The following is a 23589-nucleotide window of genomic DNA, read 5'->3' on the forward strand; positions in this document are numbered from 1 at the left end:
TGGGTTGCCATTTCCTCCTCCAGGGGATCTTCCTGACCCAGGGATCAAACTCAGGTCTCCCGCATTGCAGACAGATTCTTTACTGTCTGAGCCACCAGAGAAGCCTTGGAGCCTTCTTAAAAGACCTCATATAGGTGATCATACTTGTAGAATCCTATTAAAAGGAGATTGCGAAGACTGCATTTCTATTAATATTTCTGAATAGATTTAGGGTCTTTTCAACATATAAGACAAAGAACAAAATAGGCAAAAATGCATTTTTATTAAAAAAAAATTCTTGCTTTTAATGTCTTTAAACAACCAAATGGTATTCTAAACCTCAAACTGCAATGTGACTAAGATGCAGCTGGAATAACCAAGTAGTGCAATAATTTATGCTTGTTATTTGTTTTTAAAAATTCAGCTTTGTATAAAAATTACACATATTTATATTTTATCTGTTTCTTGCTCCTGAATGTTATTTTCACATAATTAATAGGTTCTCCACATTACTTTGCATTACATAATCACTCAAAGTAGAATTAAGGATGGAACAGACATATAAGTTATATTATAAAATTAATTTAGAAATATATAAATCATCTTTAGGGATTATAAAAAATTAAGGAAATATTGCATGTAGTTTAATATTTATGTAGTAAATATAAATCATATGCTGTGTGGAGTTCTAGATAAATGTGTTTGCTATTCTTGATTTTTATATCCATGGAGAACACGTGACAGTAAATAGGTTTATGATACGTACTTTTTTCATAAGTCAAGAACAGATCTTTGTAACTTTTTGTTTGTGATCCACCAGTGTCATGAGACTGAACAAACCTGGAAAATTTTCTTGTATGTTTTCGAACTTGCTACTGCCAAGCATGCCTCTGAGTATTATTATCCCCAGTAAAGGTATTAAGGAAATGTTTTGGATTTGCACAACTAACTTTTCTTCTCTTCTTAATATTAATCATATAAAAAACTTTTATTTGATGCAGTGCCCATCTCCATACAGTTTTTTTCTAGGCTGGAAGGTGGTGTGTAAATAGGAGGGACCTATATCCAGTTGCAGGCCGTTTGGCATTTGGAATTGATCTTTTAAAATTTATGTCCAATTAAGTGCAGTAATTTATTCTGAAATTCCAGAACTTTAGAGTTTATTGGTGATTATAGAATCTTACAGTTGACATGCCTCTAATATTCTTCTTTGGCTTGGGATTTTACCTAAACCATGGGCAAATTAAGGCATTTAAGAAAGAACATGAATTGTTTCTTCTATCACTTCTGTCTACATGCAGATTGTCCAAATTCATGGAAATATAAGTAAGGTCTCCGGCATCTGCTGAGCATAAGTGTTTATGATAAAACTGTGGAGAATAAGTGATTCTTTGGTCTCAATATCCTAGTATGGGTAGTTCCTGCTATCATGTAATTTGAGGTTATGCATAATGTAGCTTCCATTTGATCCTGTTTCTAGGTAATTGTTCATGGGATTATTCAGTGCTATGCTTTTACAGCATATAGAGAAAGGGGCTGTCATCTCCTTTAATATCTTTAAAATCCAGAAGCTTCTTAGTCCATCCTCAAATGAAGCAAGGAGGGATATCAGTCCTTTGATGAGGAGCTATGTGAATGCAACATTAAAAATTTATTTTCGGAGTCTTGAACTGCCTTATGAAGTCACACAACACGATATCAATCATCCATTAATCCAATCTCTTCCCAACAATATCTCATGGAAACTGTATTGGTATCTTAAATTTTGCAATCATGATTTATTATTTTATGAACACTTAAATAGAGAAAGATTATTGTGGTTTGTTCCATTGGCACAATCTCCACTGTAATAATACCTTAGTCCAAAAGTTATACAAATATTTAGCAATCCAATGTGTACTGTATGCTGTACACATGTTTCTAATTATCTAAGTTCAATAGAGAAAATATGCTGACTTTCGAGGATTTGTTGACGCAAATATCTAGGCTATAACTAATTAGAGTGTTCTGTAACACCTTCAATATTAGATTACTATATTAGTCTCAACTCTACAGGGTATAAATTTGTCATGTGGCTCTTCTGCTAAGTGGTATTTGCAGATAGAGGTGTGAATCACAGGGCTTATTAAGAGAAAAGGATTTGGAATCAGATCAACCTGGGTTCCAATCTTCTCTGCTACAGATCAGCTAAATGACCCTGGGCAACTTAATTAACCCCTCTGGGCCATTCCACAAAATGAGGAATAATAATATTCAACTAACACAAGTTGTTATGAAGATCAGATCAGTTCATGTATTTAAAGAGCCAAATATAGTGACTAACACATTATAGATACTCAATAAAAGTCTATATACTTTTATTATTATTATCAGATTTGTTACATCAAAATCTTTTATCTCTGTGGAGTATCTTGCCATCTTGATAGCAGTGCTCCTCTATAAGAATAAATCAGATAATGGCTCCATCCACCTCACTGGGAGGGCAAAGGCAAGCATTACATAAGGTCATTTTTATCTGGTTTTCTACAGTTTTCTCTTTTCAAGTATGTAAAAGCAGCTTTCACCTGGCAGTGAACCTAAAATAATGAACTCCATGATGAGTGAGGTGGGTTGTTCAACTGTGAGTAGTTGTTCTGTTCACCACTGTTCTAACAATGATATGAACTATAGGACTAATCATGCTCCATCCGTTTAATCCATGGACACCATGGTTGATTTAGACTACCTTGAGGTCTTTGAGAGGAGTTATATTCGCAAGACCAGATGCTGTTCTCAGCTCTCAAAGTCTGGTACAATACAGTCTTCATATCTGGCTTGATCCTCAATTCTCTCTAAAACCTCAGTTAACTTTTGAGCTGTAGCAAGAGTTTTTATGCAATATCTAAATTGGAACAGAATCTAAATTGGAACTTCTGACAGACTGAACAACACAACTCACTTTCGCCCCAGGTCCATCCTCTCAGCCCTTTGGATGACTACTTCATGCTTTTCCTACCTGGCTGTATACCATGTAATCAGTTTGGTGCTATTTCACTTTGGTCATTGGCATTTGGCTGAAACAGTGGTTCCTAGTAATTGTAATAAAGAGAATGGAACAATTCCATTGGCTGCTTTAGTACAGAAAGTCTTCAATGACTGTCAGACATTCAGATATCTTGGATACTTAGAATTTTGAGTGACATTATAAAACACTTGAACATTCATAAATAGTAAGTAAAATTCTACAGTGTGCTTGAAAGACCATTTTAAATCCATGACCTGTTTATTAAAAGAGTTGTTTTTCAGTCACTAAGTTGTGTCCGACTCTTTGTGACTGCATGGACTGTAGCCCGCCAAGCTCCTCTGTCCATGGGCTTTTTCAGGCAAGAATACTGGAGTGGGTTGCCATTTCCTTCTCCAGGGGATCTTCCCAACCCAGAGATTGAACCCACATCTCTTATGTCTCCTGCATTAGCACGTGTTTTCTTTATCCCTGAGACACTAGGGAAGCTCTTATTGGAAGAGGGTATATATATTATATTAAAGTTTAAGCTTTTTCCTAACTTTACTAGAACTCCTTATAAAGAAAGCATCAACCTCTGATCCGGTTACTATCTGCTGACTTAAAACATTGGTTGAATTTGGTTCTCTTCACCTCTCCTCACAGCTGTAAATTAACCAGTTTATGATAAAACTTGTTCTTCAACATTGGAGAGAAGAGTTTTATTTTGTCTGTGCCACATGGCTTGTGGGATCTTATTGCCCTGCCCAGAAATTGAACCCAGGGCCACAGCAGTGAAAGTGCCAAGTCCTAACCACTGGAGCTCCAGGAACCTCTCAAGAAGAGTATTTTTAAGCTTGATATTCATTTTGTTGCTGTTTGATACTTTTAGGTTTTAGGCACTGGGTTGTACACTAAATTTTATGCAACCACTACAGGAATGGAGCATGGGGGATAAAGAAATGCAACTGAATTTCTTTGAGATTAATCCCTTTCCTTGTGAGAGGATTAAACTCTTATAGAAATTGTCCAGAGCTAGTGTCTTTAGATCTCCTCAACACTTTTTACTGAGTATTTACCATATGATTGATGTGGTCAATAAATTGAAAGCAATCTGAGAATCTTCTGTAGATTTGGAACTACAGAAGAAATTAAAATTAATTAATTTTTAATTAATCTGATCAATTTGCAGTAATGGAGACTTTTCAGATTTTAAATGTTTTAGAAAGTAATCAGGCAAAGAAAGTGCTTTTGAGGGGAAATCTTTCAATGGATAGATTATATTAGATCATAGAAATAATTCAGTCTCACTAGAGTTATTAAAATATTATAAATGAGAAATTAAATTAATAGTTACAAAGTGTTCATATTTCCTCATAGAGGAAGAATCACAGGCAATGATTTGAAAGCCTCACATCTACTGTCCCCTTCAGTTGAAAATAAAAGCAAAACAGTAACAGCATTCTGACAAGGCTTCCCTGGTGGCTCAGAGGTTAAAGCGTCTGCCTGCAATGAAGGAGACCTGGGTTTGATCCCTGGGTCAGGAAGATCCCCTGGAGAAGGAAATGGCAACCCACTCCAGTATTCTTGCCTGGAGAATCCCATGGACGGAGGAACCTGGTGGGCTACAGTCCATTGAGTTGCCAAGAGTTGGACACGACTGAGTGACTTCACTAATTGAAAAATATCTAGTACCCTGTGCTTTCCAAAAATATGGTGGAAAAGTGTACATGCTGGTGAGAAAGGAGAGGAAAATGAATTTTGAATTTAAACTGTCTTATGAATGATAAGGTTGTTAACTTTTCATTGAAAGAGCTTATGGAGGAGACGTAAAACCAGAGAGAAAAAGAGAGGCCAAGATGAATCAGACAGCGATTTGAGGCTTTTAAAAATATCATATGTTTCTCATGATTTTGCATTTTCATGCTTTTTGTCTTAAGATACATTAATAACTTATTAAAATTCAGTAAACACTTGGTCCTACTAAGTCACAAATATTTAAATTCTACTTAATCAATGATTATCTTCAACATCATTTCAAAAAGGAAATGCAGCAGTTATTTATACACAAACATTTTAAACTGGAATTCCCCTTTTATATAGGGCTGCTTGATACACATTCCTTATATGGGAATATCTGTTCCAATCACTCAATCAAAGAAATTCTTGTTTATGGACACTGGGGATTTCTTTCCCTTCCATCCTAATATAATATGTACAGTAAGAATAATTCTTCCTCTTGGTCCAAACTCTTCTTCTTCTTCAAAAAGAAAAAGAAGAAGGGCATAATGGATGGTAGGAAACAAAAAGAGTGGGAGAAGTGGAGGAAAATAAGGGATTAAAGGCTATGGAAATCTCCAGAGTAGGGGCATACACCTTTTTTCAGAAATAGGTTTTTTTGATCAGAAACTGATGTGTGGGTTACCTTTATAAGAGTGGCACATTGCAAAGGTCTGCACCAGCATGTGATTCAGAAGTAAGTCAAGACCCTGTGGAGGTTTTACTTATATGTAATTTCTGTCTTTCTTCATCACCCAAAGTTTTATGATGTCGCTTAATGCAGTTAAATTTGATGAGGTCAAAAGCAGACAGTTTCAATATCATCAAATTATAATTACTAATTGTTTAAGAAGCTGAGAGTATTAAAACACTGATGGCAGAGGGCAGATTATGCAGCCCAGGGTACATTTTTTAATAAAAATGTCAAGTGTTCTTCAGTGGGATCAGACAGGCCAAATGTGAGCACGAGCAGCATGGTGGATATCTGGCAATGGTTGAGGTTAGAGTCGGGGGAGGAGGTGAAACTTTACCCATGGTTTGGCAAACGGGGGTGAGCATGAGAGGAGGACCCGATCCCTCTGCCATGGCTAACTGATGTTCTCACAAGATATCTCTTTTCTCTGGTCTTTTAGTTCTACAATCCTATCAGTGAAATACTTTACAAATATGATGGATTAAATATAAAGATGTCAATTTACTGCCCTCCTATTGAATCAGTATTTATTCATTCTGTTACTATGAGAAAACATTTTCTCAAATAAGTGATTTACAACTTTTGGAAACAAATTGTTAAAAATTACCTGTGTAGATACAATGGTGAACAGAACAAAAAGTAAAAAACAAAGAACTTCCTTTTCAAAAGGATACTTAAATTTATTTCTTCTTATTCGTAGGATTTGTCAATCACTGCAGGGAATTCTTTTTTCTCCTTGCTGAGAAAGTTTCTAACTGGTTTCATAGTTAGCTAGCTTATTAAAGCACAGTAAAATCGCAAAATTTTAAAAATCTTTTTTGATACAGTACAGTGTTTTACTAATTAAAATTGTCAATAAGAAATTCACTTCTTACCTTGTCAGAAGGTTTAAATGGATTTCCTTGTCCACTAATTCCACCACTGATACTAAATCCAAGGCCAGGATTCTTTTCTATTCTCACACAAAACTATGTAAAAAAAGATAAAAAAAAGTAATCAAATACATGTAAAGCTAAATATCTTCAAATAATTGTATCCTACTAGAAAAGATTCACATTTCACTTAAGTTCTCAGGGTTAGCTTGGGACACAAAAGGCAGTATAAACTCTGACAAAATAGTATTTCTCTGGTGGTGATGTTCAGTTGCTAAGTCATGTCTGACTCTTTGTGGGCCAATGAACTGCAGCACATCAGGCTCTTCTGTCCTCCACTATCTCTTGGAGTTTGCTCAAATTCATGTCCATTGTGTTGGTGATACTGTCTAACCATCTCATCCTCTGTTGTCCCCTTCTCCTTTTGCCTTCAATCTTTCCCAGCATCAGGGTCTTTTCCAGGCAGTTGGCTCTTCACATCAGGTGGCCAAAGTATTGGAGTTTCAGCTTCAGCAACAGTGTTTCTATAGGCATCAACTATGATAGGAATTAACTTAAAATTACCTGAGCAAGCAGACATGAGTAAGTGTTCATTCATTACTATGTGCAGGACTAAATTTTGATTAGCAGTTTGTAAAACTTAAAAATCTTTTAACAATAACAATTGCATTATTTTAACTATCTACTTTAAATGCACATATATTCTGACTAATTAGAAAGAGCTGTGTGACTAAGTGAAAGAAATTTTGCAAATGTAGAGTAAGGGAAAAGATGGCTATGTAATTTAAATTAGTTGCTATTGTTTTCTAGGAGAGTGGAACAATTCATCTCCTGGGTAGATAATTCTATTGTTTAGATACAGCAGGGCTTTAATTTGAGAAAGGGGTGAAGTTTTAGCCACAGTTTGAGTGAAGGCGAAAGAAAAGAGAAAAGAAAGACTCTGAAAACAGTTCAGGGTTTTGACAGCAGCTCCTGAAGAGACAGTTAACAGGTCTTAAAAGAAAGAGGAAAAGACTGAAAAAAGAAGGAGATAGAAAATATGGAGGAATTGTTTGTGATAGAGAAGAGTCAGTAAATATTTAGGACTGTAAAGTTTAATATTCTAGTATTCTGTGCTCTGCTACCTCCCGAAGCCCCATATCATAAATGAGATCTGTTAAACCTCAGAGCCCTATGCTTTCCAATGAAATGATGGCATTAGAAGTAGGTCCAGCTTGGGGTAAGGAGGTAGTAAAGCTAACAGCCATTATAAAAGTTGATGCAAAGATGCAGATCAAGAATTCAGTGGAAGCTACATCAGTGCCAACACTGAGCTAGAGCAGGGGTCCCCAACCTCCGGCATCTAATGCTTGATGATCTGAGGTGTAACTGATCGATAATAATGGAAATAAGAAGCACAATAAAAGTAATGCACTTAAATCATGCTTAAGTCATCTTGCCCCCCCTCCACCCTGTCTATGGAAAAACTGGCTTCCACAAAACCGGTTCCTGGTGTCAAAAAGATTGAGGACCACTGCCCCAGAGAAACTATAAAAAACCTAGGAATTCTTGATGATTCAGAGCTGGGGATGTGTGTGGGGGTCTGTGAGAAAATGCTAGTTTTCCATCTGAAGTGGGACAGGGTGACCCCAGATGAATGAAAGACTTGGGAACCCCAGAGGTAGCATATAATTTGATTACATAACGGGAAAAAAACTTTTATAACTTTAATGTACTGAACAAGGACTGAAACTAGGATGAAGCAAGTATTACCAGAGATTAGCAGGCAAAAGGTTAATAAAGAGTTAAGAAAAAAAATTAAAAAATACATTAGAATATATTTTGTATTTATATAAATACATACTGGAAGGGCTTCCCTGGTGGCTCAGTGGTGAAGAATCTGCCTTCAGTGCAGGAGACTGCCTGCAATGCAGGTGACGCAGGTTTGATTCCTGGCTTGGGAAGATCCCCTGGAGAAGGAAATGGCAACCCACTCCAATATTCTTGCCTGGGAGATCCCATGGACAGAGGAGTCTGGCGGGCTACAGTCCATGGGGTTGCGAAAGAGTAGGAGAAGGCAGTGGTACCCAACTCCAGTACTCTTGCCTGGAAAATCCCATGGACAGAGGAGCCTGATAGGCTGCAGTCCATGGGGTCGCAAAGAGTCAGACTTGACTGAGCGACTTCACTTTCACTTTTCACTTTCATGCATTGGAGAGGGAAATGGCAACCCACTCCAGTGTTCTTGCCTGGAGAATCCCAGGGACAGGGGAGCCTGGTGGGCTGCCGTCTATGGGGTCACACAAGTCAGACACGACTGAAGCAACTTAGCAGCAGCAGGACACCACTTAGCTATTGAACCACAACCTCCATCATACTGGAAATGTTCTTTAAGATGATTTGAAACATCAGCTTAATGTTTTCTCCAGCAACACTTCTTAGCCTATTAATTTGCTTACGGGCAAATGCAAATGCCCAAAATGTTCTCTACATCTTTATTTTTAAGGTACATTTAATCCTTACCTCTTAGACAGTTCAAGGCAAACTTGAGTCCTATTCTTGACTTCATTAGCATATATCGTGAGTTGATGGGAACTGCATCAATTTGTTCCCATCAAGTTTCATTAAATGGGAACTGGCCATTTAATGAGATTATCCTTAATTCACTGTCATATTCTTTAATAGTAAATACAATGGTTAACTATTATATGCAGCACAAGAACAAAAAACTATCCACTAATGTGATTTTTATGGTGAAGTCATTAATGAACAGTTTCTAAATGATGAGTAACTGCAATTATCATAAGTACTCTATGTTTTATTTTAAAGATACGTTTAATTAAAACTTTTCCTTTAGTTGATCTAGATTTGTTAAAACTAGTTATCATATGGTGGTAGAAACTACGATTTTGAATAGTTTTGTATTTAAATGGCTCACTGTCTATGAACATGAACATATAACAGCTTGATGTAGCTTGAAGGAATATTTGAAATTTATTAAACATACCATTTCACCTAGTAGTCCTTTTTTGTTATTTGTCATTAATTAGAAAATGAGAAGAAAGGAACTAAACATGACTTACATATTTTACCTTTATATTTTCCAGTATATCTGTGCATTTCCAATTAAATTATTTAAAATTGGGGTTGTATTTTTCTAATGTGAAAATTTTATATTTTACAATGTAATATGTGGAAGGTATGCACACTTCCGGCTTTCTCCAGACCACTATAAAAACTGAAAGGAAACATATGCAACAGATTTTATTTACAAAGTAAACTGCTGAGAACACTTTTCAGCTATTCTCCTGTAGTGACTATATCTATTTTATAATATTGTCAATCTGGAAAGAACTAAAAATCTAAGGAAAATAAATTTCATATGTGCCAGGTATATGAAGAACTGCTTCAATATATTTTTTAAATAATAGAAATAATAAAGATGACACTGTGGTTTTATAAATGTGACAAACAGCCATACATTCTGATCTCAAGCCAGACTCCTCTTGGGCATGCTATGCTATGGTTAATAGATTGTGTTGCGGCTGTTGTATCCCATAAAGCATGTCAGAGACAGTACTCATCTCACATATAAGGAGTTCTACCTGTCTGGTAAGGCCCAAAGGGGCCATGAAATGTAAGAGCAGAGAATACTTCAAGGAGCAGTCTGAAAGTAAAGAAGTTTAGCCAAGAGGAAATGCGGTGTTCTAGCAAAAGGTCAGATGTAGGAGGCTAATAAATAGCTTATTTAGTGAAAATCAGCTTTTCTATTTTCTATCAAGTTACTGATATCAATGAGTGAAATTTCTGACTTAAGATATTGGCAACAGTTTGGCAATAAATGGTGCATTTGCTTCTTGTGGAGTCTGCTTCTATCATTTGACTACTTGGTAATTCTGGTTTATATTGATCTTGTTCCAATTAAAATACTGGGTCATGGAGAAGCCAGTGACAAAATGGATTATTATGTAGCAGTGAGGCTCTGTGAATCATAATCTATAATCTCTGGAATTCAGTGATCTGATTTGGTCTTGCAGTGCTCTAAAGCCTAGTAACAAGAATAAAGGAAATTGTTGCACCTTGTGTGTTTATATATATAAACAACATGTGTGTGTACATGCACATGCATGGATGTGTGTGAGGTGTAATTCAAGATTAGAGAGTTGCGTTACAGAAAGATACCTGGTGATGCTGTAGTTAACTTGCTTACTGTGCTTTGTTCTAGAGACCATTCCCTTTGCTAGCAGTGTGTATTTATGAAGCTTTCAGTGGATACCTGCTGTTTTTGCTGCTCAAGAGCCATTCATTCTTTGTCTGGCAGCTATCATCTCCAATTCTCTTTGAAAACCACTCACTTCTCTATTTTTAGTCTCTATGCTTTCAGTGAATAATGTTATCTAGACCTAAAACAAAGCACTGTATCTCCTAAAAATATCATTTATTATAGGATGGGCAGGTAACCTGATCAAATAGGAGGAATGAGAAGCCTACTGGGATTTTCAGGAAAGAGAATCTTGCTCTATCTTGCTAGTTTTAAGTCTGAGAGGGTTTGAAGCTCTTGAGCTATTTTTCTACCAATAAAGAAATAAAAAAAGACTGGCTAGGCCCTTCACTGTACAGCAGAAACTGGGCATTCTTTCTTGATTGGCTCCTCTTCTGTTCATGACCTTTAAATGATAGAGTGATTCAGTGCTCAGACTTTGACCCTCTTCTCTTTTGTATCCATACACACTTGGATGGCATCATCAACTGAACGGACAAGAGTCAGCAAACTTCAGGAGATAGTGAAGAACAGGGAAGCCTGGAGTGCTGCAGTCCATGGGGTTGCAGAGTCAGACACAACTGAGTGACTGAACAACAACACACACTTATATGGTTTCATTCAGTTCCAGGATGGATGACTCCAAATTTTACATATCTCTAGCCCTGGCCTCTTTTCTGTACTTCAGATGTTTATATTCAGTTACCCACTTGTTGATATCTCAATCTGAATGTCCAGTGAATTTCTGAAACTTGTTGTTTAGTTGTTAAGTCGTGTCTGACTCTTTTTCAGTCCCATGGACTGTAGGGCACCAGGCTCTTCTGTCTTTGGTGGTTTAGTCGTTAAGTCATGTCTGACTCTTGTGACCCCATGGACTGTAGCCTGCCAGGGCTCCTTTATCCATGGGATTCTCCAAGCAAGCATGCTAGAGTGGATTGCCATTTCCTTTTCCAGGGGCTCTTCCTGACCCAGGAATCAAGCCCAGGTCTCCTGCACTGCAGGCAGTTTCTTTACTGACTGAGCTACAAGGATTCTTAAATTTAGCATGGTCAAAAGAAACATTGTAAAGCAACTATACCCCCAAAAAAGAACAAAGAAATATGGGTCAGAGAACCCACTCTTGAGTGAAACATCTTAATGGAAAAAAAAAGGAAAGGTTAGTGTGGAAAGAGGAAAACAGTAGAATAGTGACAGCCAAGTGAAGAAATTTAAAGAAAGAGGTCAAGCCACATGCTGAGAGATGATGATGGGGATCTGACTATGGGACTTGACAGAAGTAGAGAGAATGCTTCGTGGTACTGAAATTAAGCTTGAAATTAAATTTGCTGCTACTTTTACTTTTAGTACCTGGTATTATGGGTTATTATATAACAGGGCTTGTGTGATAAAGAATTCTAAACAATTATATAAAATCTACATAAAACTCTGCATTTCCAGAATTTCTAAGAAGCCTAGGTAATAGACTCAAGAAAGTATAATAATTAGAAAATATATAAATATTTAAGAACAATGACTATTTTTGATCCTTCTATTTTCATTTTTTTTTTCTGTTGTGAATTAGAGATGCAAGTCCAACTAAATTGCTCATTAACTCTTTTGAAGAAACATCCTAATAGAAAGATTGATGAATAGGGGCTTTCCTGGTGGCTCAGGGATAAAGAATCCAACTGCCAGTTCAGGAGACATTGATTCCTGATCCGGGAGGATACTGCATGTCTCAGAGAAATTAAGCCCGGGCACCACAACTATTGAGCTCCTGCTCTAGAGCCCAGGAACCACAACTACTGAGCCCACATGCAGCAACTACTGAAGCCTGTGCTCTGCAGCAAGAGAAACCACTGCAACGAGAAACCTGCGCACTGCAGCTGGAGAGTAGCCCCTGCTCCTCACAGCTTAGAGAAAAACCCACACAGCAATGAAGACCCAGCACAGCCAAAAATAGATAAATAAATAAAAGTATTTTTTTAAAAAAGAGAAATTGATGAATAAAATCCTTCTAGTAGCATTTTCTAGATTTTCAGGAAAAAAATTGCCAACTCTGTATGTTTCTAGAAAATAGAAACTCATTTTTTTTAGTATGTAAATGAATTTAAAAGGTTATTCACTTCATTTCCTTCATTTTGCACTTACGGAAACCAAGACCATACATATACTTAGTGGAACACTGAGAGAGGCCTTCTGATTCCTACTACAGTGTTTACTGAATGCCACTATCTATAATAACTGCATAAAATTCTTAAGTCAATTTGTAGAATTGGTTGTGATGAGTTAGACATTATTTGTGTCGCACTATGATTTGTAATTTCAGAATTGCAGTACTAACGTTGCTGCTGCTGCTGCTAAGTCACTTCAGTCGTGTCCGACTCTGTGAGACTCCATAGACGGCAGCCCACCAGGTTCCCCTGTCCCTGGGATTCTCCAGGCAAGAACACTGGAGTGGTTACTGAAGAATAAAATTCTATGAGGAAAATAGGAATTAATAGCTGTATTTTAAGTGGAACAGGATGAGGTATGGGATGTCCCTGAAATCATTGGAGTAAATAATATACATTAAAACCATCTTAATATCTGTTTTCTATAATTTTTATTTAATTATTGCCTTTTAATTTAAAAATTCATAAATAAAACCCCAAAATATTTCCAAGTTTTTCTTCTTATATTAAACTATTAAGCATTCAGAATAATGGTTTTTTCTTTACTTGGTCCCGATAGATGAAAGCCTCACTTGGAAATCCTGTGAGCCCATCAGGCAGCTGATCAGAGTATCTAAAGAAATGTCTGAAATCATGTCTTAGCCAATTGCTTCATGAATTATTATATGTTCCACATATTATTAAGTATTAAAAGTGATTTCTTCCGGGGTACACTACAGCATCTCCTTCAGGGAGGGTTTCTGAGCTTTGTTTTTTTTGTCCTTGAATATGATGGATGGGAACTGCTTTGTATAACTCATAGAGCTTATTCTAATATAATTCTAATGTAATGTTACAAGTCCTCTTTCAGGCACAAACTTTAGTTTGAATGTATACTCCTGGTAGGAGACAGCTCTGCAGCTCTGGCCATCCTGATGTATTAGGTTCATTAGCAGGTATATCCTCTTTCTTGTCTGGGGCAGACAGAAACTCTAGAGTGTAGTTTTTTATATTTTTATTCTTCCAGTGTGAGCTTACTCTTGACCCCTGTGTTTGGCCATAATGTGGTACACTCATGAAATTGGATTTTAATTCTAGCTCTGCTTCTTCAAATCTTAGGCTTCTAGTCAATAAAACAGGCACTGCTCTATCCATCACATTATTGGTTGATGAAATCAGTTAATATATGAAAGGATTTTGAAACATTTGAAGCATCAGGCTGTTTTTCTTTCCTATTTATGCTTTGGAGTCTATGTGTTCTATATATACAAATATGCTTTGCCTTAGAAGGAAATGCAACCCACTCCAGTATTCTTGCTTGGAGAATTCCACGGATAGAGGAGCCTGGCAGGCTATAGTCCATGGGGTCGCAAAGAGTCGGACATAACTGTGTGACTAACACTTCACCTATACATTTGCAAAAGAGAAAAAGTTTATTTCAGTTTCTTTTAAAAATATTCAACAAGTTATGTATGAATTGTGTATGCTTCAAAATAGTGTTAATAACAATATGTTATTCAGCTGGTAAATTGTTGAGCTGTAGAATATCTCAAGTATTACTTCTCAGCCTTAGCTACACAATAGAATCACCTGGGGAGTTTCAAAAATTCCTATCACTCAGCTCACATTCAGACTAATGAAATCAGTTTCTTTGGGAATGAGTTCGGGACATTAGTGTTTTTCAAAGCTCCTGAACAACCTCCCTCCAGAAGTATGGAGGTCCTTCAAAAAACTCAAATAGAACTATCATATGTGTGTTAGTCACTCAGTGCTGTCCGAGTCTTTGTGACCTCATGGACTGTAGTCTACCAGGCTCCTCTGTCCATGGGAGTCTCCAGGCAAGAATACTGGAGTGGGTTGCTATTCCCTTCTCCAGGGGATCTTCCCAATCCAGGGATCAAACCCAGGTTTCCAGCATTACAGGCAGATTCTTTTACCATCTGAGCCACCAGGGAAGCCTAGAACTATCATATGATCTAGCAATTCCACTCTGGGGCCTATATCCAGGAAAAATGAAAACACTAATTCAGAAAGATGCATGAACTGCTATCTTCACAGAAACACTATTTACCATATCCAAGACTTGGAAATGACCCAAGTGCCCATCAACAGACAAATGGATAAAGAAGATGTAGTATATATACACAATGTAAAGGCCATATAAAAGGATAGAATTTTGCTATTTGCAACAAAATGAATGGGCTTAGAGGGCATTATGCTAAACGAAATAAGTGAAATAGATAAATACTGTAGGATATCACTGACATGCGGAATCTAAAAAATAATACAAATGAATATATATGCAACACAAAAACAGACTCATAGACATAGGAAACAAACTTGTGGTTACCAAAGGGAAGAGGCGAGGGGGTAAAGATAAATTAGGGGTGTGGGATTAACAGAAACAAACCATCATGTATAAAATAAATAAACAACAAAGACACATTATATAGTATGGGAAATTATAGCCAATATCTTACAATAACTTATAATGAAAAATAATCTGCAAAAATACTGAATCACTATGCTGTATACCTGAGACTAAAATAATATTGTTAATCAACTATACTTCAATAAAAAAGTTGAGAAGATTCTAAAGTACAGCTGAGGTTGAGAAAAACTGATATAAAGTATTATTATTTTACTGAGAAGAGGAGGATAAGGTAAATAGCCACTTGCACTCAGAAACAAAGGGAGGAGCTGAGAAAATGGATATGATGGCTAAGAGTTTTCATGTGGAATGGGAAGGAGTGAAGTCTTCACTCTGTTTTTCTTCACTCATTGTTTAATACAATTCTATGATTCTCTATTATATTTGTCAATAATCAAAATAGTTTATGCATTATAATCCCTTATTTTTTTTAATTATTGTTTGTTGAAACAATTGCTTTACTATGTTGTGTAGTTTCTACTGTACAGCAAAGTGGATCAGCCATGCGTATACATATATCCCTTTCCTTTGGGATTTCCTTCCCATTCACATCATTACAATGCATTATATAGAGTTCCCTGTGCTGTAGAGTTGTTCTCGTTAGCTCTTTATTTTATACACAGTATCAATAGTACATATATATCAATCCCAATCTCTCAATTCCTTCCATCTTTCTTTTCCCTCTTGATATCTATTTATTTATTCTCTACCTCTGTCTCTATCTCTTCTTTAAAAATAAGGTTGTCTATATCATTTTTATAGATTCCAACCTAAATATCTACCAACAGAGGAATGGATAAAGATGTGTTACATATATACAATGGAATATTTATTACTCAGCCATAAAAAAGAGCAAAACTGGGTCATTTATATAATCCCTTTTCTAAGTAGAGTTCCCTGATAATGCACTTCAAGTGACATGCACACGAGTTTGTTGAAGGTAATTTGTTAAAAAAGATATCCATTATTATACATCAGATTTCTAGTTTACAGAAGCTAATACCTTGAATCTGGATAGTACTTTATGCTTTAAAAAATCACTTTCGATACTGTAGATTTGGCAGGAGCTGAATGCATGTAGGACGTGGCTCCTTGGGCTGATTCCTCACTTCTAAGTGAATACAAGCCCTGGGATGCAGACAACAGGACAGATGCTGAGGCATCAGGTGTGTGTGGGGCCTTTCTCTGGAAGCCAGCTAATAATTTCTCATTAGCAAGAACAAGTGAGGAAGACTGCGGTTCCACCGGAAACCTATTGACTATGATAACTGAGGTCCGTCCTCCCTGCTCAGAGTGAGGCCCGAGACCACACCGGCGCCTTCCCGCCCCAGCCCAAGAAATTGTACACAGTGATGACATTAAAACTACTGAACTGTAGGCACCAGCCAACCATGAGAGAAGCCCAGAAGCCCAGCTCTTCTGATTAGAAGAGGCTCCGGAAGTGAACAGTGGCACCGCCTTGCCAGGTGCACATGTGGAGCACACCCTGTGCCGTGAGTAACTGTATGTCGTTGAATCTCACCACTGTCTTAGCTAGGAACTTGTGGACTCTGTCCTACGTGCTTTTAATATATGTCAAATTTATGTTAAAAAAATCACTTTCATATATTTTATGTTAATTATAGAGTTGAAAACAGACTTTCTACTTAATTTCTATGAAAAATTAATATGTAAAAATAAGTGTATTAAATTAGAATTCTTAGATATTTTGCCTTGTCTTATTGTGAAGGGTAGTTTGAAACTTGAGATAGTTTCATCATTCAGGAGGAAAATCAAAGTTTACTAAGTGCTTCTTTAAGGTTAAAAAAAGTTAAGTGTGCTGGCTAGCTACAAAGTGACATTCATTTAAATCCATTCAATATCATTGGTAGCAGAATTTATTATGTATTTTCAGGGGTATATGGAACTCACTTTAATCATATTAGAAACTCATTAGCTCTTTAGGCCACACTAAGGGATACAGAGGTAAATTTTTATTGATAATAAACTTTCCATTTGTTGAGTATTTTTGCTTTTTAAAGCATTGGACATGTTCATGTAAGTTCCAGTCAGTACCTATTCCATCTACATAAAGTAACAGGCAAATTTGGCCTTGGAGTACAGAATGAAGCAGGGCAAAAGCTAATAGAGTTCTGCCAAGAGAACGCACTGGTAATAGCAAAGACCCTCTTCCAACAACACAGGAAAAGACTTTACACATGGACATCACCAGATGGTCGACACCGAAATCAGATTGATTATATTCTTTGCAACCAAAGATGGAGAAGCTCTATACAGTCAGCAAAAACAAGACTGGGAGCTGACTGTGGCTCAGATCATGAACTTCTTATCCAAATTCAGACTGAAATTGAAGGAAGTGGAGAAAACCACTAGACCATTCAGGTATGACCTAAATCAAATCCCTTATGACAATACAGTGGAAGTGAGAAATAGACTTAAGGGACTAAATCTGATGGACAGAGTGCCTGATGAACTATGGATGGAGGTTCGTGACATTGTACAGGGGGCAGGAATCATGACCATCTCCAAGAAAAAGAAATGCAAAAAAGCAAAATGGCTGTCTAAGGAAGCTGTACAAATAGCTGTGAAAAGAAGGGAAGGGAAAAGCAAAGGAGAAAAGGAAAGATGTACCCAATTGAATGCAGAGTTCCAAAGAATAGCAAGGAGAGATAAGAAAGCCTTTCTCAGCAATCAATGCAAAGAAATAGAGGAAAATAACAGAATGGGAAAGACTAGAGATCTCTTCAAGAAAATTAGAGATACCAAGGGAACATTTCATGCAAAGATGGGCTTGATAAAGGACAGAAATGGTAGGGACCTAACAGAAGCAGAAGATATTAAGAAGAGGTGGCAAGAATACACAGAAGAACTGTACAAAAAAGATCTTAATGACCCAGATAATCACGATGGTGTGATCACTCACCTAGAGCCAGACATACTGGAATGTGAAGTCAAGTGGGCCTTAGGAAGCATTACTATGAATAAAGCTAGTGGAGGTGTTGGAATTCCAGTTGAGCTCTTTCAAATCCTGAAAGATGATGCTGTGAAAGTGCTGCACTCAATATGACAGCAAATTTGGAAAACTCAGCAGTGGTCACAGGACTGGAAAAGGTCAGTTTTCATTCCAATCCCAAAGAAAGGCAATGCCAAAGAATGCTCAAAATACCGCACAATTGCACTCATCTCACATGCTAGTAAAGTAATGCTCAAAATTCTCCAAGCCAGGCTTCAGCAATACGTGTACCGTGAACTTCCAGATGTTCAAGCTGGATTTAGAAAAGGCAGAGAAACCAGAGATCAAATTGCCAACATCCACTGGATCATTGAAAAAGCAAGGGAGTTCCAGAAAAACATCTATTTCTGCTTTATTGACTATGCCAAAGCCTTTGACTGTGTGGATCACAATAAACTGTGGAAAATGCTGAAGGAGATAGGAATACCAGACCACCTGACCTGCTTCTTGAAAAACCTGTATGCAGGTCAGGAAGCAACAGTTAGAACTGGACATGGAACAACAGACTGGTTCCAAATAGGAAAAGGAGTATGTCAAGGCTGTATATTGTCACCCTGCTTATTTAACTTATATGCAGAGTACATTATGAGAAACGCTGGGCTGGAGGAAGCAGAAGCTGGAATCAAGATTTCTGGGAGAAATATCAATAACCTCAATATGCTGATGACACTACCCTTATGGCAGAAAGTGAAGAAGAACCTAAGAACCTCTTGGTGAAAGTGAAAGTGGAGAGTGAAAAAGTTGGCTTAAACTTTTTGGCTTCAACATTCAGAAAACTAGGATCATGGCATCCTCCCATTACTTCATGGCAATAGATGGGGAAAGAGTGGAAACAATGTCAGACTTTATTTTTTGGGGCTCCTAAATCACTGCAGATGGTGATTGCAGCCATGAAATTAAAAGACGCTTACTCCTTGGAAGGAAAGTTATGACCAACCTAGATAGCATATTCAAAAGCAGAGACATTACTTTGCCAACAAAGGTCCATCTAGTCAAGGCTATGATTTTTCCAGTGGTCATGTATGGATGCAAGAGTTGGACTATTAATAAAGCTGAGTGCAGAAGAATTGATGCTTTTGAACTGTGGTGTTGGAGAAGACTCTTGAGAGTCCCTTGGACTGCAAGGAGATCCAACCAGTCCATCCTAAAGGAGATCAGTCCTGGGTGTTCATTGGAAGGACAAATGTTGAAGCTGAAACTCCAATACTTTGGCCACCTGATGTGAAGAACTGACTCATTGGAAAAGACCCTGATGCTGAGAAAGATTGAGGGCTGGAGGAGAAGGGGACGACAGAGGATGAGATGGCTGGATGGCATCACCAACTCAATTGACGTGGGTTTGGGTGGACTCCAGGAGTTGCTGATGGAGAGGGAGGCCTGGCATGCTGCGATTCATGGGGTCGCAAAGAGCTGGACACAACTGTGTGACTGAACTGAACTTAAAGAAGTTCTAAAACTCTGAACTGTAGTTGAAACAGGTTCTATTAATATTATTTGACGGAAGGGGACACTGAGGCCACAGCAAGTATCTGATTCATATGGTTAATTTAATAGTAAAACTGACACACAGAGCTTGGGTTCTGGGTTAGACAGCCCTGGGTTAAAATTTCAGCTTGACCACTTATACCTCTTACAAATTATTTTCTTTGTGCCCTGGTCTTCATTTATAAAAAGTAGTAAGATTATTGTGAGGACTAAGTGCAAGAGTATATGTAATCAGGACAAGCTATATAATTAGTGTGGCCTGATGCAAAATGAAAACATGAGACTCCTTGTTTAATGATTATTAAGAATTACAAGTTAGTGACAGCAGAGCATTAAACCAAGTGCAGGGCCCATCCAAGTGCAGGACTTGGTGCAGCTCTACAGATCACACATCCTGAAGCCAGGCCTGTGTGCAAGGTACCTGGTATATATAGCACAGATACACTATATGTAATATAAACGGCATGCTGCTGCTGCTGCTAAGTCGCTTCAGTCGTGTCTGACTCTGTGCGACCCCACAGACGGCAGCCCACTAGGCTCTTCTGTTCCTGGGATTCTCCAGGCAAGAATACTGTAGGCACTTAATATATGGCAACTGTTGTCCCTTCTTTTCCTATTTTCATTCAGACTTCTCTTCCCTGAATTAAAAAAAAAATGTAGATTCATTGTAATTGGTTGTGTCATTTATACCTATAGCATTCCAATAAGTGATTACTTTTTAAAAAAAGTTTTTATTTATTCATTTATTTATGGCTGTTTACGTTGTTTTGTGTGGGCTTCCTATAGTTGTGGCTAGCAGGGTCATTCTTCACTGCAGCGGCTTCTCTTGGGCAGCACCGGCTCTAGGTGTGTGGGCCTCAGGATTTGTGGCTCACAGGCTTAGTTGCTCTGCAGCATGAGCAATCTTCCCAGACCAGGGATCGAGCCCATGTCCCCTGCATTGGCAGGTGGATGATTATTAAGAATTAGAATCTTAATGAAGAATTATAATTAAGCATTATCCACTGCTACACCAGGGATATCCCAAGTGATTATTTTGTAAAAGTAAAAATCTCCAAACTTTATTAGAAATTACTATGCTTTATTATGCTATACCTAGCATATCTATTGGTACTATTTTTATGATGTCTCCTTGCACTTAAAAATTATGAATGACTTAGGTTTTTTCTATACAGTACTTGATCAAATTTTACACTGTTGCTGTAATCACTTAAGAAAACTGTTTTACTGGTCTTTTTAATGCACCACTAGAAATGTCTTATGAAGACACAGTATTTTGATTTATATGTCTAAAACCCATGTTAGAAATTGTCAGTTACTTCCTGGGTCTTTGCACTTCAATCACTGCTCTATAATTTTCATGTGAAACTATACAGAATCTTAAATGTTTTAAATATTCTCCTCCATTTTTTCTTGCTAAATACGGAAAACGTCTTGCTTTTAACGCATACGCACATATATTAGAGAGGTCTGAGTTTTCAAAAGAAAAATGACTTAGGAATGTAAAGAATACATAAAGTATTCTTATTATAAGAGTGAATTATATAATCTCCTCAGCCTCTTTTTGTTTGTTTTCTACCTGTATAGGGAGGTTGGTACTGATAATCATTAAGCAGCATCTAGTATTTTAATTCTTAAAATCTTATATTTCTATTTCTTTTGTTTCCAATTTCTTTAGTGCCAAACTTATTTTGCATGTGCCTGTGTATGTGTAAAATTGAATCATTTGACTGTCCCCAAAACTTTTTGAGTGTTGTTGGTGGGTGGTAATGTTCTCATTTTATAAGGAGAAAAACAGAACCTCATGAAAAAGTTAAAGACTTGGCCAGAATCACACACTTTAGTAAAAGGTACCATTAAACTCAAACTCCAAATTCTGAGACCTATTCCTAGTATTCTAGCATTCTTTGAATGCTATAGCGCAGGAGTCCCCAGCCCCCGGGCCATGGATTGGTGCTGGCCCGTGGCCCACTGGGAACTGGGCTGCACAGCAGGAGGTGAGTGGCAGATGAACGAGTGAAGCTTCATCTGTATTTTCAACCACTCCCCGTTGCTCACGTTTCCACCTGAGTTCCGTCTTCTGTCAGATCAGCTTTGGCATTAGATTCTCACAGGAGTGTGCACTCTACTGTGCTCAAATCATCCCCAAACCATCCCCCCACCCAGGTCTGTGGAAAAATTGTCTTCCATGAAACCAATCCCTGGTGCCAAAAAGATTGGGGACCCCTTGTAGAGCTGAATGAAGAAGTGGAGAGGTTAGAAAAAGGCAGATATGAAAAAAACAGTGTAGTAGTTGGTGATGTGCTGGAAAATGTTTAAGAGCTGGCTGAGAGAAGGTCAGGGCCCTGGTTTGTAGTGTTTGCTGATTTCCCTAGTGTAATTATCCTCACAATTTCAATTTACCAGTGTGATGTCACTAAAGGTGGAGTTGGGAAGAGATGCACATTGTAATGAGCCAGGATGACTATGTGTCAGCCTGCCACTGCTCCTGCTGCCAAGTCACTTCAGTCGTGTCCGACTCTGTGCGACCCCATGGACTGCAGCCTACCAGGCTTCTCCGTCCATGGGATTCTCCAGGCAAGAACACTGGAGTGGGTTGCTGGTAGTGGATAATTATTAGTCTGCATCATAAAAAATGTTTTGAGAAACTGTCTCTGGATTTGTAACTCAGGGAAAGGGGGGGCATCGTTTGGGGACTAGTACTATTTGTTTAAAGTCTCCTTAGACTTCCTCATGTTCATTCCAAAGTTTTTATCTCAGCATTCCAAACCATTTCAGCCTGAAACCAAGGCAGAAAAAAACCTGGGAATTTAAAAAGTAATTACATTTAAGTACTTTCCTTAATGTAAACATTGAATGTTTAAGTTTTCACCTCCCAAATTGAAAGACATCTCATGTTTTTAGAGCTGCAAAACACTTTCAATGACTATAAATGCATTCTTTATGATGTTTTAAATTTAATAACTATGTGAATTAAAACAGTAATCCTCTCATTAAGTCAAGCTATACAATTTATGTATGTTTGGAGTAATAACGCTAAAAGGCCTTTAAATTTAGAATGTTCAGAATAACTGCATGCTAATACTAACCCTTGGAGAAGGAGATGGTAATCCACTCCAGTATTCTTGCCTGAAAAACCCCATGGACAAAGGAGCCTGGTGGTCCATGGGGTCGCAAAAGAGTCAGACAGGACTTAGCAATTAAACAACAAATAACAATACTAACCCTATCACTAAAAGTAGGTGAAACAGAAGGCATTGATCTCAGTGGATTTAAATGTGCTGATTGTGGGAGAAAGAACTTTTGTAATAACTTATTTTATTAATTATGCCTGCTAACAACAGGAATAATTAAATCAGAGAATTAGATTGAAGTTATAGTATTTGTAGTGAAGAGGATATGAACAATTTTTAACCTAAGATGCCTGTGGTAAAGCATAATTTAAAACTTTATTAACTTTTAAAAATCTCTAGAGAATTAGAAAACCTCAACTCATTACCTGATTAAAGACATCTGTCTGCTTTATTTTACCTTAAATCTAACACTTGGCCTAGATCAAGGCAAGATAGGAAGAAAATTATCATAAAAAACCCATGATTCTGAGAATGATTAATATATAATCTCAGGTTCAAGAAGGGTATTAGGAAACACAGGAGATTTCTAGAGCAGCTGGGATCCAAATAATAAATGACTGTTAATAGCATAAAGGAAAAAGCTGGAGAATGAAGATAATCTTATTTGATATGTTTAGAAAATGAGAAGGGTGATTTGTGAAGCTTTGAGTAAGCAATAATAAAGTGAAACCTTTACAAACCATATTAAGGGGTTAGTGAAGTCAGTAGGAGCTTTGCCTTATTATCTGCAGAATGAAATAAGGGAAATTAATTTTCTGAGAGTATTAAGATCTTCTTGTCTTACTTTCTAAGCTTAATATGACTCAAAAGATGAGAGCCTATTCAATGTTCAAGGAAGAAAATAAGATTT

At 37.3% G+C, this 23589-nt stretch overlaps 1 protein-coding gene across 11 annotated transcripts in view; it reads right to left on the reverse strand.

Annotated features, from left to right (window-relative positions):
- The window catches only part of LRRC7 (leucine rich repeat containing 7), a 622091-nt gene that overhangs the window by 41206 nt on the left and 557296 nt on the right, over positions 1-23589 (reverse strand). For all 11 annotated transcript variants that reach the window (XM_027536916.1, XM_027536918.1, XM_027536924.1 and 8 more), the window contains one exon: positions 6308-6400. In XM_027536916.1, the coding sequence (XP_027392717.1) occupies positions 6308-6400 (93 nt within the window). The remainder of the gene's footprint in view (positions 1-6307; positions 6401-23589) is intronic.

The sequence above is a fragment of the Bos indicus x Bos taurus genome, chromosome 3 (genome assembly GCF_003369695.1).
Source record: "Bos indicus x Bos taurus breed Angus x Brahman F1 hybrid chromosome 3, Bos_hybrid_MaternalHap_v2.0, whole genome shotgun sequence".
Taxonomy (NCBI): Eukaryota; Metazoa; Chordata; class Mammalia; order Artiodactyla; family Bovidae; genus Bos; species Bos indicus x Bos taurus.